General features: G+C 45.0%; 1 protein-coding gene across 1 annotated transcript in view; it reads left to right on the plus strand.

Moving 5' to 3' along the window:
- Window positions 1–14,931, plus strand: part of TRANK1 (tetratricopeptide repeat and ankyrin repeat containing 1) — a 276,987-nt gene that overhangs the window by 162,617 nt on the left and 99,439 nt on the right. The window contains exons 12-14 of the mRNA XM_075315070.1: window positions 1,572–1,748; window positions 5,699–8,476; window positions 12,004–12,203. Coding sequence (XP_075171185.1) covers window positions 1,572–1,748; window positions 5,699–8,476; window positions 12,004–12,203 — 3,155 coding nt within the window. The remainder of the gene's footprint in view (window positions 1–1,571; window positions 1,749–5,698; window positions 8,477–12,003; window positions 12,204–14,931) is intronic.

The following is a 14,931-nucleotide window of genomic DNA, read 5'->3' on the forward strand; positions in this document are numbered from 1 at the left end:
GCAGATTTACGCCGCCCCCCAACGCTGAATTTCATAATTGGGGACGCCGCCCCTGGGCGCCCGTGGTCCCGCGCATGCGCTGTGCGACTGTAGCGGGACTGTGCACGTGTGACCGCTGGTGAAGTTTTGCGCAGGCACGAGGTTATGGGCGGCACTGTGAGTGTCATCAGCAAGTGCCGCCCATAACCTCGTGACCGCACTTTCCCCTCTTCCTCCAGCGTTCTGCGCAAGCGCTTGCTGGCCAGATGACCCGACGTCACCTCTTTCCCATCTTGCCCTGCTGCAGGGTAAGATGGGAAGGAGGTGACGTCAGGTCATTTGGCCGGCGAGTGCTTGCGCAGAACGCTGGAGGCAGTGGGGGAAAGCGCGTCCACGAGATTATGGGCAGGCACTTGCGATGCAATCACAGCGCCGCCCATAATCTCGTGCTTGTGACACACGTCACCAGCGATCCTGGCGTGGGCGACACCTTGGGTGCAGTGGGCGGCGTCCTGATGGATGAAATGGAGCGTGGGGGGACGGCGTCAATGTGCTGGAGGAACAGCAACGGTCAGCAGAGAGCCCGCCCCCATGGACGATTTACAAAATGTACATAGCAAAAGGTACAAGTTTATAAAGTATTTAATTTGGTTTAAAAGGGGCCACAAAAAGTACAGGAACCTTGCTAGAATGCAGCCCAGGAGCTGCAGAGGGGGAAACTTTTAGGTTTCAAGCTAAATTTCTGATGAAAGGTTCCCTTTAAAGGGTTGTATGGTTTAATCCACAAGTCTGCAGGCACTCTGCATGACTACAAGCTTGTGAATAGTCATATCACACGCACTGTGTGCTGTGAGGATTTGCTGGTGTCTAGCGCCAGGAACGGCAGTCAAGTCCCCTTGAGTATGCAATATGCATATTCGTACACTCGTATACCAAACGGTCATGCGCACAATGAAGCTGGGTGTACGAGTCCTGGCTTCAAACCTATGTAGTGCGCATGACCGAAAGTCTGAAATCATGTGCACTGAGCCAAAATCGGGACTCAGACATGATGGTAGCAGAGAGACGTGCACGACCATCCTCTGACGCCATGTTAGCACGCCCACAGGGACATACTAACATGCTAAGGGGGCCCATTAGCCAGGGGAAGTCACGCTCTTGCGACTAGTCGCTGGCCTCATTAGCATATCACAATTATCTTTAGAAATACTTTTTCTAAAGATCTATTTATCTATGCTACCTTAGGCTGGGACAGTTAGGCTGGGATTTGCAATATGCACCCAAAACTGGACATGGTTCTGAGTGCGTATTGCACCTGACAGGTTCCCTTTAAATTTGAACGCCTCCACCAACTGTTGTGTATAATTATTAATTGTCAACTTTGACTATTAATAATTACTATACAATATTGGGGGGGAGGGGTTGCATGTAAGAAGTGCAGGCAGAATTTAGATTTTTTTTTTCCATTGGTACAAATGTTTTTGTAAATTATTACAATGATTCCTTGATCAGAACTATAAGGGTTATTTATTTCAAAAGTTACCTAATTTCTACTTAGTTTTATACATATATTTTTTAATTTCTCACTGTAGTTTCTCCCAATGGTATTGGAGCGAGCTGTGAACACCCAATCCAGACATGCTTAGAGAAAAATGATTATGTTTTGGCGTATCTTTTGCTCTCGCATGGTGGAGATCCAATAAGCATATCGCTCAAAAAGGGGGATACTCCACTACATGCTGCAGTTTGGATTGCTTTACATGAAAAAGGTGAGTTCATCACATAGCAGCAGATTGTTTGTTAATGAGCATGTGTTAAATGACATTTATCTTTGAATAAATATTCAGATAGATTAATTTTTTTTTAAAAAATTACCTTTTGACAAGAATATAAGATATGACTTGTTCATATCAGGTTGAATCATCAACAATATTTTTTTCACTAGGTTTTCTAGTCAAATTAAACCTAGCACAAATGTTCTAGCGCTATTAATATACTTGACAGATGTCATGACCTTCCCCAGTGGTTCTCACAATATAAATTCCCTATCAGTATGTCTTTGTAGTGTGGGAGGAAACCCACACAAACACAGGGAGAACATACAGGCTCTTTGCAGATGTCCTTGGTGGGGATTTGAACCCAGAACCCCAGCGGTGCAAGACTGTAGTGCTAACCACTGAGCCACTGTGAGAGATCTTTTCATGAAACCGGTTTCGCCCATCTGAAAAACATGGACTCTACTCGGATCAGAAGACTTCAGTTCTTACCAGAGCTAACCGCCTCATATATGCCAGTGAAGCAGTTAGCTTAGGTTCGGAGACCTGGTGGTTTGGCTGGGTCTTCCGATCCAAGCTCGGTGTGCATTTACCTGATGTGGGAAACTGATCAAAGGCTGCTTTCACATCAGCGTTTATTTGCCTGTCGGCAAAAAAACGCAAACCGCATCTGACCGGATCCTGTTGATTGAATGTTCAGCGCATGCAACCGCAATTTTTATTTTACTGGATCCGTCTGCAGCAAGACACAGAATTTATCGGCGGCACTGGAGTCAGCTGATCGGGAGTCAGCTGAACTCCTGATCTCACAGTCCACACGCGCTGCGATGGATGCAGGTTAACAGCAGTCACTGCCTGCTGCCCATCACGTGTGACCGTGTGCAGGATGTGTGGTCAGGAGTCAGCTGAGTTCAGATCAGCTGACTCCAGTGTCGGCCGATTACTTGTCCTGTGTCCCGCTGCACCTATTGCAGAGTGCGCGGGCTGGTGTTCAACTGAGTTCAGATCAGCTGACTCCAGTACCGCCCGAGCTCAGCTGACCTCACAGCCTGCACATGCTGTGATGGATGCAGGTGACACAGAACAAGTAATTGGCTAACACTAGAGTTAAATTCATTTTAAAAAAAACAAAACACCAAACACGTAACCCTAACCCTAGGGTTAGGCGTGAAGAAAATAATGTGTGGGCTTCCGCTGCATTTTCTATTGCAAAGGGTAACCCAAGCAGCTACTGGCTGCAAACCCCCACTGCTTGGTGTTACCTTCACTGGCAATGGAAAAACCAGGGAAGCCCTTTTTTTTTAACTTTTTTGCCCAAAAACTAAAAAAAAAAAGACGTGGGCTTCGCCCTATTTTTGTATGCTAGCCGGGTACAGCAGGTAGGTACGGGCTGCCTATTCTTAACCAGCTGGGAACCAAAAATATAGGGAGGCCCTGTTTTTTAATTATTTAATGAATTTCATGAAATAACTAAAAAAAACAAACAAAAAAAAAACGACATGGGCTTCGTACAATTTTTGTATCCAGCCAGGTGCAACTAGGCAGCTGGGGATTGGAATTTGGAATCCGCAGCGCAGGGTGGCACAAGCTTTATCTCCCCCCCCCCTTCGCTGCGAATTGCAGTCTGCAGCCGCCCCAGAAAATGGCGCCTTCATAGAAGCGCCATCTCCTGGCACTGTATCCAACTCTTCTAGTGGCACTGGGGCCGTCTGGCACACTGGGTAATAAGGGGTTAATACCAGCTTTGTTTTTTTGTTTTACCAGCTGGTATAAAGCTCGAGATTCTTAAGGGGGCTTTACACGCTACGATATCATTAATATTTTATCGTCGGGGTCACGTTGTTAGTGACGCACATCCGGCGTCATTAACGATATCGCAGCGTGTGACACTTACCAGCGTCCTTAAGCGACCTCAAAAATGGTGAAAATCGTTCACCATGGAGAGGTCGTCCCAAACTCAAAAATCGGTAAGGGTTGTTTATCCATGTTGTTCATCGATCATGTGGCAGCACACATCGCTGTGTGTGACACCGCAGGAGCGAGGAACGTCTCCTTACCTGCCGCCGGCCATAATGCGGAAGGAAGGAGGTGGGCGGGATGTTACGTCCCGCTCATCTCCGCCCCTCCGCTTTGATTGGCCGGCCGCTTAGTGAAGTCGTGGTGACGCCGAACGTCCCTCCCCCTTGAGGGAGGGATTGTTCGGCAGTCACAGCGACGACCAGGTAAGTGCGTGTGACACTGCCGTAGCGATAATGTTCGCTGCGGCAGCGATCACACGATATAGCATGTGCGATGGGGGCGGGTACTTACACGCTCGATATCGCTAGGAATTGCTAGCGATATCGTAGCGTGTAAAACCCACTTTAATGTCAGGCCAAGTTTGACCCGGCCATTAAGAATTTCCAATAAAGGGTTAAAAAAAAAGACACCACACAGAGAAAAAATACTTTATTAGAAATAAATACACGGACACACTTAGGGACTCCATCTTTATTACTCCCTCTCACCCCTCCACGATCCTGGAGAGAGAGGGGCTTGTTTCAGACGTCCGTCTGCTGCCTCCCGCTCCTGACCGCCGCTCATTATACTCACTGAATAGTCACTGCACTGAGGAGCTGGAAGTCAGAGCAGCGCTTGGGACTTCAGTAACAGGAACCGCATCACTGGGGACAGGTGAGCATACAGGTGTGTGTGTGTGTGTGTGTGTGTGTGTGTGTGTGTGTGTGTGAAGACATATGCGTGTGTCTGTGTTCAGTGTATACATGCTTGTGCGCTATGTGGGTGTATGTGCTCGGTGTATCCATGTGTGTCTGCTATGTGTGTATACATATGTGTGTGTATATGTGCTTGTGTGTGTGTGTGTGTGTGTGTGTGTGTGTGTGTGTGTGTGTGCAGTGAGGACCTGGAAGCCGGAGCATCATCGGGGACTCATCATAGTTCCCATTGAACTCTGAAGAACCCGTTAAGTCACCCTCCTGACACTCACTGTGTCGCGGGGGTGTCTTCAGGAGGTCATTAGAGTTCATTGGGAACTCCAATAACCTGGACGTCACTGCACACACACAGCTTGCTGTATTCTTACCTGTCCCCGCGGTGCTATCCCGGCGCTGTCCCCATGATGCTCCTGCTTCCAGATCCTCGGGCTATGAATAATCAATGAATACAATGAGCGGATGTCAGGAGCGGGAGGCAGCAGAGCTAAAGACAGCGCCACTTGATACAGGTGAATATAGACCATTTTTATTTCACAGACAAGTGTTTTCTCCAGTACGTGTCACACGTATGACCATAACCATACGTGCGTCTTGTACCTGATAAAACACAGACGTCTGAAACCGGCCAGAGAAAGAGATTTCTGTACTGACCATGCCAGGCTGCTTTCTGGGCATGCTCAGTACAGAAAACAGGATCCTCTCTATCAGGATCCGGCGACTTCCGGTACTGCAGGATCCAGCACCCATTGAACTACATTGCAGGTACCGCCGCAATGCGTCGGATCCAGTGAGATGCAGTATTTTCACCGAGGTCAAAATCGCAACAAGTAGCGTTTTTTGCAACTCTGTAAAATACCGCAAAACAACTGATCTATTGTGTGCCGCACGCAACCGCAAGTCACCGCATATTGCCGCGATTCCATTGCAAATGTATTGAAATGAATGTATGTATTGAAATGAAATGAAAAGAAATGAAATGCATGTAATGAATGCATTTGTAAAGGATCTGGTCATATGCGGTTTGTGAAAGCAGCCTTAGAGGTTGGAAAGGTAATTATATGTACTTGATCATCAAGGCATCAGATAAATAGCCACATTTTTATGACCGTTGAGAAAAAAAACACTCCTGATTTTCTTATTATGCGTTATAACTGGTAAATGAACTAATAAGGACACATTTCTATGTGTACTGTACACTACTTGTTCTATTTTTTTATATTTGTTTTCTAGGCAATTATGGCGTGTCAATGGCAAAATACCTTTTGGACTTGTATTTGGCTGAACCTCTCAAGTACCCTTACCTGGAACCCAATGTTCAGGACAGAAATGGAGACACAATCATGCACTTGGTTTTTCAGAGCAATAATGCCAAACAATGTCGGAAAATAATGGATTTGCTTGCAAGATTTGATATTAAGTTAACAATAAAAAATGAGCAAGGAAAAATTGCTAAATACAAGATAAAGGATTCAGATCAGCGCTTTATTGCATGGAATGAATCTAGAAAGAAGTACAAACCAAATCAGCCAGTTTGTGTCCCCAAACATAATAAGACAGTGACAAATGGAAATACAACACAGCAAAGGAACCATTTAAAGTCACACTGTGAGGCTCCTTCACAGCCTAAAACCGTGATTAATGTTCAAAATGTTCAGCTGGAGAAATGCGAACGCACAACCCATAAACTCACTCAGCAAGCTGAAGTAAGCATGAAGAAAGCAATGACTCCAAAAGAAAGCATTCTGCTAGTCATAAGAGAGTTAATCAAATCTATGGAACCAAACAAAGGACATCCAGCCTTTGATAATTTAAAGGCATTGACTGCTGTACAAACCACTGGAGCTGGGATCAATGAGGCACCTAAGGACTTTGTAAATGGCACTACAGTAAATCCGTATGGGATATCTATTGACTCTGAGATGGAGAGTAATGGATGTGCCATAAGCGATTTAGCGGCGTCTAACGGTATTGAAGATGATGTTGAGCCGCTAGAAGAGGACATTGATCCATCAAACATAGATTTCAATAATATGACCTGGGAAGTTGAGTGTTCACCTGAAGCCCTCAAGAAATTGGAAAGCAAAACAGTGCCACATTACATGAAAAATAAAATAATTGTCTCAATTCAAAAGCTTGGAAATGGGGAATGGACTCGTAGTCTTCAAAAGCAGCTGAAACTCAAGAGCAATATTAAGCTTTACGAAGTTAAACTAGACAAAGGAGCCAGGATGCTATGGGAACTTGCAATTGATTTTTCACCTCGATGTAGTGAGGAACCAGAAAAAATTCTTGCAGCTGAACTATCAACGGTGAAAATAGGCAGGGTTTACACAGAAATTATTCGGATATGGGACATTGTTCTCGACCATGGCAAACTCAGGCATGCCATTGAAAGTATTTGCAGTGCTTACAATAGAGGCTTAACCTGCATTCTCAGAAAAAAACTAAAGGGCATAACGAAGATTGCCATCTCCTCAAACGTGCAAAAGCGTATTCCAAAATATTTCATGGAAGATACAGAAATTGAATGTGATATGGAACACGTTTCAAATTACTCTCCCCCCGCCAGTGCAGCAGAAACTGAATACAATATTATGAAATTTCACAGCTTTAGCACAGATATGGCACTCAATGTGTTAAGTAACATGAACTCCAGAGTTGAGTATCCCTTCAGAGTCGGTGAGTTAGAGTATGCAGTGATTGATCTAAATCCCAAACCTATGGAAACCATCATATTAATTGGTAGAAGTGGGACGGGAAAAACAACTTGCTGCTTATATCGTCTCTGGAAGAAGTTTCACTCTTACTGGACAGAAGCTGTGTCAGTTGGCCCATGGATAGTAAAACAACCATGGCAAAGAAGAAAATTTTGTGAAAATGTTGACGATGGAGAAACCGATGAAGAGGAAAATTCTGAAACCGAATTGTCTTACACTACAGACGAGGAGCAATCACTTCCAGAAGATGAGGACATGGATGCTGAAAATGAAGCCTTGGATGAAATAAAGAATCCTCAGGAATTGGAACACTATCATCCAGTTTTTATTACCAAAAACCAAGTGCTTTGTCAAGAGGTACAAAGAAACTTTCTTGAGTTAAGCAAATCCACAAAGGCAACAAGCAATTATAAACCAATTGAGGTTAACGTTCACAAATTGCAAGACATCCAGGATGAGAACTATCCATTGTTCATAACTTCCAAGCACCTCCTGCTACTTCTGGATGCATCTATGCCTGATCCGTTCTTCCCCAGGAATGACGATGGAAGTCTCAAAAGAAGTATTGCAGGGTGGTCTTTGGATACCATTGATGTGCTAGACTTGTTGAATGAGGACTATGAGATGGAGCCTGACCCTGATCACGAGGAAGAAGAAAATTACTGTGAACAAATGGAATCCGACCCTCGTATTTTTGTGACGTTCGAGGTATTTGCCAATGATTTATGGCCTAAAATGATCAAAGGAAAGTCTCTGTACAATCCTGCTCTTGTTTGGAAAGAGATTAAGTCATTTTTGAAAGGATCATTTGAAGCGTTAGGCTGCAAACATGGTAGACTTACTGAACAGGAGTACATTAAACTTGGGAGGAAAAGGGCACCAAACTTTCAAGGAGATCGGAAGGAAATCTATCGCCTGTTTCGAATGTATGAACAAATAAAATGTAAGCTTGGATATTTTGATGAAGAGGATGTCCTGTATAATTTATCATGCAGAGTATCAATGCTTGAAGAGTTGCCATGGTCTATCCATGAACTTTATGGGGATGAGATTCAAGACTTCACACAGGCAGAGCTATTTTTGCTGATGCGATGCATTAATGATCCCAATTCCATGTTTCTTACTGGAGACACAGCACAGAGTATAATGAAAGGGGTTTCTTTTCGCTTCAGTGACCTGAGATCCTTATTCTACTATGCAAACAAAAGTTGTTCGGGTAGCGAGAAGAACTGCATTGTCCGGAGACCAAAACAAGTCTACCAATTAGTTCAAAACTATAGATCTCATTCAGGTGAGTAAATATTGACTTTCCTCTGGGGGCCCAAACATGTAGTGTTTTTGCTGTGTGGACCAAAACTGTACAACACTAGCAATTTTACTCTGGGTTACAATGGTTTCACAATGTGGTTTTCAATCTGCCAACCAGACGAATGAAAAATAATGATAAAGAAACCTGTTTACTGTACTTGTGGCATGGCTAAAAACCAAATGCAGAAATCAGTGAAATTTGCTGTAAGTTGCTTACAGTTTCCAGTTGTGCAGCACTAGATGTACGAGTAGCAGAAGTCATTCTTGAAATTTCCTTACATTTTATTATTAGTTGTTACTTGCATGCTTTTCACCAGTGTATTAGGTTCTGACTCTGAATACTGTTTCAAATAAAATGCAGTATTATAAAGGGAACTTGTCGTTAGACTCAGGCAGCAATAATCAGAGCCTGGCAATTTTATCCAGGTATGTTTTACTTTGAAACGCTGCAGGACGTTTTAGAGAATACCTTGAAAGACTGGTCTGGAGCGATTGGGAGAGACCTATCTCATCCAGTGACATGGCTGGCCAGCCTCTCTGCTCCCCTCTCCAGTTGATTGACAGGTCTCTCTATATGTACACCCATGGCAGAGACCTGTTAATCAAAAGGAGTGAGGCGGAAAAAAAACAACTGAGGACCACACTGGACTAATCGGATCTCTCCCTATCGTCCCCAGGTGACTTTTAAAACTATTTTCCATGAGCCACTGCAGCATTTTAGATTAAAACATAACTTTCTGCAGATAGACAGCCATGAAGCATAGCATGAAGACAGGTTACCTTTATGGAGTCAAATCTGAGGTAAAACAAGCTTACCACCAAAATTAAGCCCTGAAGGGCAACTTATGTACCAACATCAATATACACAGACCCTTATGTAGCACTACATGAACTGCTAATGTACGAGCATACTTACTAGTTAGCATACAGTCATATGAAAAAGTTTGGGCACCCCTATTAATGTTAACCTTTTTTCTTTATAACAATTTGGGTTTTTGCAACAGCTATTTCAGATTCATATATCTAATAACTGATGGACGCAGTAATATTTCTGGATTGAAATGAGGTTTATTGTACTAACAGAAAATGTGCAATCTGCATTTAAACAAAATTTGACCTGTGCAAAAGTATGGGCACCCTTATCAATTTCTTGATTTGAACACTCCTAACTACTTTTTACTGACTTACTAAAGCACTAAATTGGTTTTGTAACCTCATTGAGCTTTGAACTTCATAGGCAGGTGTATCCAATCATGAGAAAAAGTATTTAAGGTGGCCACTTGCAAGTTGTTCTCCTATTTGAATCTTCTATGAAGAGTGGCATCATGGGCTCCTCAAAACAACTCTCAAATTTCTGAAAACAAAGATTATTCAACATAGTTGTTCAGGGGAAGGATACAAAAAGTTGTCTCAGAGATTTAAACTGTCAGTTTCCACTGTGAGGAACATAGTAAGGAAATGGAAGAACACAGGTACAGTTCTTGTTAAGGCCAGAAGTGGCAGGCCAAGAAAAATATTAGAAAGGCAGAGAAGAAGAATGGTGAGAACAGTCACGGACAATCCACAGACCACCTCCAAAGAGCTGCAGCATCATCTTGCTGCAGATGGTGTCACTGTGCATCGGTCAACAATACAGCGCACTTTGCACAAGGAGAAGCTGTATGGGAGAGTGATGCAAAAGAAGCCGTTTCTGCAAGCACGCCACAAACAGAGTCGCCTGAGGTAAGCAAAAGCACATTTGGACAAGCCAGTTACATTTTGGAAGAAGGTCCTGTGGACTGATAAAACAAAGATTGAGTTGTTTGGTCATACAAAAAGGCGTTATGCATGGAGGCAAAAAAACATGGCATTCCAAGAAAAGCACTTGCTACCCACAGTAAAATTTGGTGGAGGTTCCATCATGCTTTGGGGCTGTGTGGCCAATGCCGGCATCAGGAATCTTGTTAAAGTTGAGGGTCGCATGGATTCAACTCAGTATCAGCAGATTCTTGACAATAATGTGCAAGAATCAGTGACAAAGTTGAAGTTACGCAGGGGATGGATATTTCAGCAAGACAATGATCCAAATCTACTCAGGCATTCATGCAGAGGAACAATTACAATGTTCTGGAATGGCCATCCCAGTCCCCAGACCTGAATATCATTGAACATCTGTGGGATGATTTGAAGCGTGCTGTCCATGCTCGGCGACCATCAAACTTAACTAAACTGCAATTGTTTTCTAAACAGGAATGGTCAAATATACCTTCATCCAGGATCCAGGAACTCATTAAAAGCTACAGGAAGCGACTAGAGGTTGTTATTTTTGCAAAAGGAGGATCTACAAAATATTAATGTCACTTTTATGTTGAGGTGCCCATACTTTTGCACCTGTCAAATTTAGTTTAAATGCGGATTGCACATTTTCTGTTAGTACAATAAACCTCATTTCAATCCAGAAATATTACTCAGTCCATCAGTTATTAGATATATGAAACTGAAATAGCTGTTGCAAAAACCGAAATTGTTATAAAAAAAAAAAAAGGTTAACATTAATAGGGGTGCCCAAACTTTTTCATATGACTGTATAAGGAATACTTTGAGGGCTGTTCAGAAGCATTTACCGTATTTTTTGGATTCTAAGACTCACTGTACCATAAGATGCACCCCAAATTTAGGCAGCATAAAATAGGAAAAACATCTTTCCTACTAATTAAGACTTCCTTGGTGTAAAGTGAGGTGGTCATTATCTCTAATTTTAATGCACCAAGGCAGAATAGGGAGTTAATAATAAATCTAATGTTAGTATTTCCCTGTAGTGTGTATTATAAACACACAGCTCTGCAACATATGAAAATCTTCCTTCGTACCCAGATCACCAACAGGCACATTTTTATACACAGAGCCCTGCTACATGCATAATTACTGTATATAAACACATCTCTACTAGATTCACATTTATAGACATACTGCTACATGCACATTTATAGGCGCAGCTCTTCTACATGTTCATATATACACACGTTCTACATGCACATTTATACACACACAGCTTTGCTAGATGCTCAAATATATAAACATACACACACACAGCTCTGCTACATGAACATTGATATACACACAGCTCTACTACATGCACATGTATACACACACTATACACCACATCTTGCATTTTCTTCCAAGCGTGTGACTAATCACATGATCTGAAATGTCCTTGAGCTAGTTGTGTGCTAGAGGAGAAAATACAGTTATCTCAGTGATTAGTAACGACACTTTACCAGCTTTATCCTCCATCACAGGAAGCTGCCAGTGAATGAACCATAAGATGCAAACATTTAGTAGCATGAATTTTTTTTGCAAAAAATGTGTCTTATAGTCTGAGAAATACAGTAAGGATAAAAAAATATGAATGCCATTTTTATGGTAACAGATGCCCTGCAGTGATTTCTGTGCTTGTGCTACACTTTCCAAAATTTTTAGCTGATTGTTTTATGTTAATAATCAGTTAACGTTTAATTTCTCTTGTTATAGGCATTCTTCATTTGGCATCTGGAGTTGTAGATCTGCTGCAGTACTTTTTCCCAGAGTCATTTGACCGATTGCCACGTGACTGTGGTTTATTTGATGGTCCAAAGCCGACGGTGCTTGATTCATGCTGCGTTAGTGACCTGGCAATATTATTACGCGGCAACAAAAGGAAGACGCAACCAATTGAATTTGGAGCACATCAGGTTATAAATTATTCATTTTAAGTCTTTTGTTGATAAAATAATGCCATTTGTAATGGTAATTTCCCAAAAGGTCAGAAATGTGGAATACAAGTGCGTCTCAATAAATTTGAATTTCTTTGTCGCTCCATTGGGAGACCCAGACAATTGGGTGTATAGCTTCTGCCTGCGGAGGCCACACAAAGTATTACACTTTAAAAAGTGTAACCCCTCCCCTCTGCTATACACCCTCCCGTGCATCACGGGCTCCTCAGTTTTTATGCTTTGTGCGAAGGAGGCACACATGCACGCATAGCTCCACAATTTAGTCAGCAGCAGCTGCTGACTATATCGGATGGAAGAAAAGTGGGCCCATATAGGGCCCCCGGCATGCTCCCTTCTCACCCCACTCTGGTCGGTGGTGCTGTTAAGGTTGAGGTACCCATTGCGGGTACATAGGCAGGAGCCAACATGCTGTTTTCCTTCCCCATCCCTGCAGGGCTCTGGGTGAAGTGGGATCCATAATCGGTCTCCAGACACTGGGACCGTGCTCCCTCCGCAGCCCCTGGGGAATCTGCTGGACAGGAGCTGGGTATCGTCAGGGACATGGCCCTGCTACTGTGAGGTACTCTGTGTCCCCTTGGGGACGGCGCATGGAGCGCTTGTGTCATACACGCTGCAGCACTGCTGGGCGTGTTAGTGCGCCGGGACTACCGCGCTGACCGCGCTGGTTGCCGGCCGCGCTTATAACTCTAGTCCCCGGCTTCTGCGGCCTAGTACCGCATATTCCCACCCCCGGGCCTGCCAGTCAGGGGAAGGGAGGGACGCTGCACTGGAAGATTCCCGCACTTTCTAGGGCAAGGTGCTCTGTGTCCCCGTTGGGACGGCGCATAAAGCACCTTGGGCCCAGACGCTGCAGCGACTGCGGCGTGCGTGTGGGTCCGGGACTACCGCGCCGACCGTGCACTGCCGGCCGGCCGCGATTTTAACTTTAGTCCCCGGCTTTTGCGGCCTAGTATGGGATTCTCCCGCCCCCAGGCCTGCCAGTCAGGGAAAAGGGCGGGACGGTCGGTATGACGCCGACAGTGAGGGCTGGAGTACACTGAGCTGTCCTCCGCCCCCCTCACTATCCACGCTGGGGCACCAGATTCCCGCACTTTTTGTGACTACGCCCACGCCTCCCTCCTCCTCAGAGAACGCCGTCAGCCATGTTTTCAGCAACTTCTGGCTGCAGCTGAGGGAGACCCGGGGCAGAGAATCTGGTGGCCACAAGCCACATCCGCAGCCCCTGGGGGAATCTGCCGGACAGGAGACGGAGTATCGTCAGGGACATGGCCCTGCATCTACAGGTACTCTGTGTCCCCGTTGGGACGGTGCATAAAGCACCTTGGCCTCAGACGCAGCTGCGACTGCGGTGTGGATTTTTTGTCCGGGACTACCGCGCCGACCGTGCCTGTTTGCCGGCCGCGGTTTTTACTTTAGTTCCCGGCTTTTGCGGCCTAGTGTGTTAAACTCCCGCCCCTGAGCCTGCCAGTCAGGAAGAAGGGCGGGATGGTCGGTATGTTGCCGACAGTGAGGGCTGGAGCACACCTCGCTGTCCTCCGTCCCCCCTCACTGATCACTATAGGCCACCGGATTCCCGCAGACAGAGCCCTGCATCATAACGTACTCTGTGTCCACTGAGGGACAGTGCAGCATCTGTGTTACAAACGCCGCAGCGGTTGCTGACTGGTTTGTGAGACTGGGACTACCGCGCCGACCGCGCCATGTCTGCCGGCCGCGTTTTTAAATTTAGTCCCTGGCTCTTACGGCCTAGTGCCATATACTCCCGTTCTGGGGCCTGCCAGTCAGGGGTAACGACGGGACGGCCGACTGGACGTCGGCAGGGAGGGCTGGAGCATACGTTGGTATCCTCCTTCCCCCTCACTGAGCACTGTGGGGCACCAGTTTTTCAGGTGTTGTCCCCCCCTTGGTGCCGCAGTGTGTATATATATATATATATATATATATATATATATATATATATATATATATATATATATATATATATATATATATATATATATATATATATATATATATATATATATATATGTTTATTTATATGGTATATGATTTCACTGTTCGGCAGCATTATTTGTTTTTGGCTGTATACCCTCACTGATTACTCTGCGGACGACATGCTGTTGTCTGCTCTTAAAGAGTAAGGGTGCCAAGGCACTGGCTTATTTTACAACCGGTACCTCTTGTGCGGCTATATTACGGGCACTGCACAGATGACAGCGACAGAGTTTGCATGATGAAATCAGCAAATCTCTGAATAGCTTTCACATCACAGGACTCCGTCTATGGACAGGGGGTCTGCTAAGATACTGGAAGCCTTGCAGTCCAGACCGATACCACAGGGCCAGGGAGCTGTGAGTTCATCGCTCCCGGGTCCCTCTGAGTCGGTACAACATCCTGGGGTAACACCCAGTTCCCACGGTGAGAACTCCGTCACGGACCGCGGCCTATGATAGGCTAAGCGGGCCCGCTGGGAACCTTCCCCGACTTCATCAGGAGTTCGTGTTTCGATCACTCTAACTCCAGAGGGGCCGTCCAGTAGCACAGAACTTGACGGACAAGCGCTTACTAAGCGCCTTATTGACACGCGTTACCCTTCCCCCCCTGACGTGCTTAACGGTTGGGCTCAGTGTCATTGGTGGATCCTCCAGTCTCTAGGCTGGCGGCTAGATCCGTAGTATTAGGGGCA

The sequence above is a fragment of the Anomaloglossus baeobatrachus genome, chromosome 6 (genome assembly GCF_048569485.1).
Source record: "Anomaloglossus baeobatrachus isolate aAnoBae1 chromosome 6, aAnoBae1.hap1, whole genome shotgun sequence".
Lineage (NCBI taxonomy): Eukaryota > Metazoa > Chordata > Amphibia > Anura > Aromobatidae > Anomaloglossus > Anomaloglossus baeobatrachus.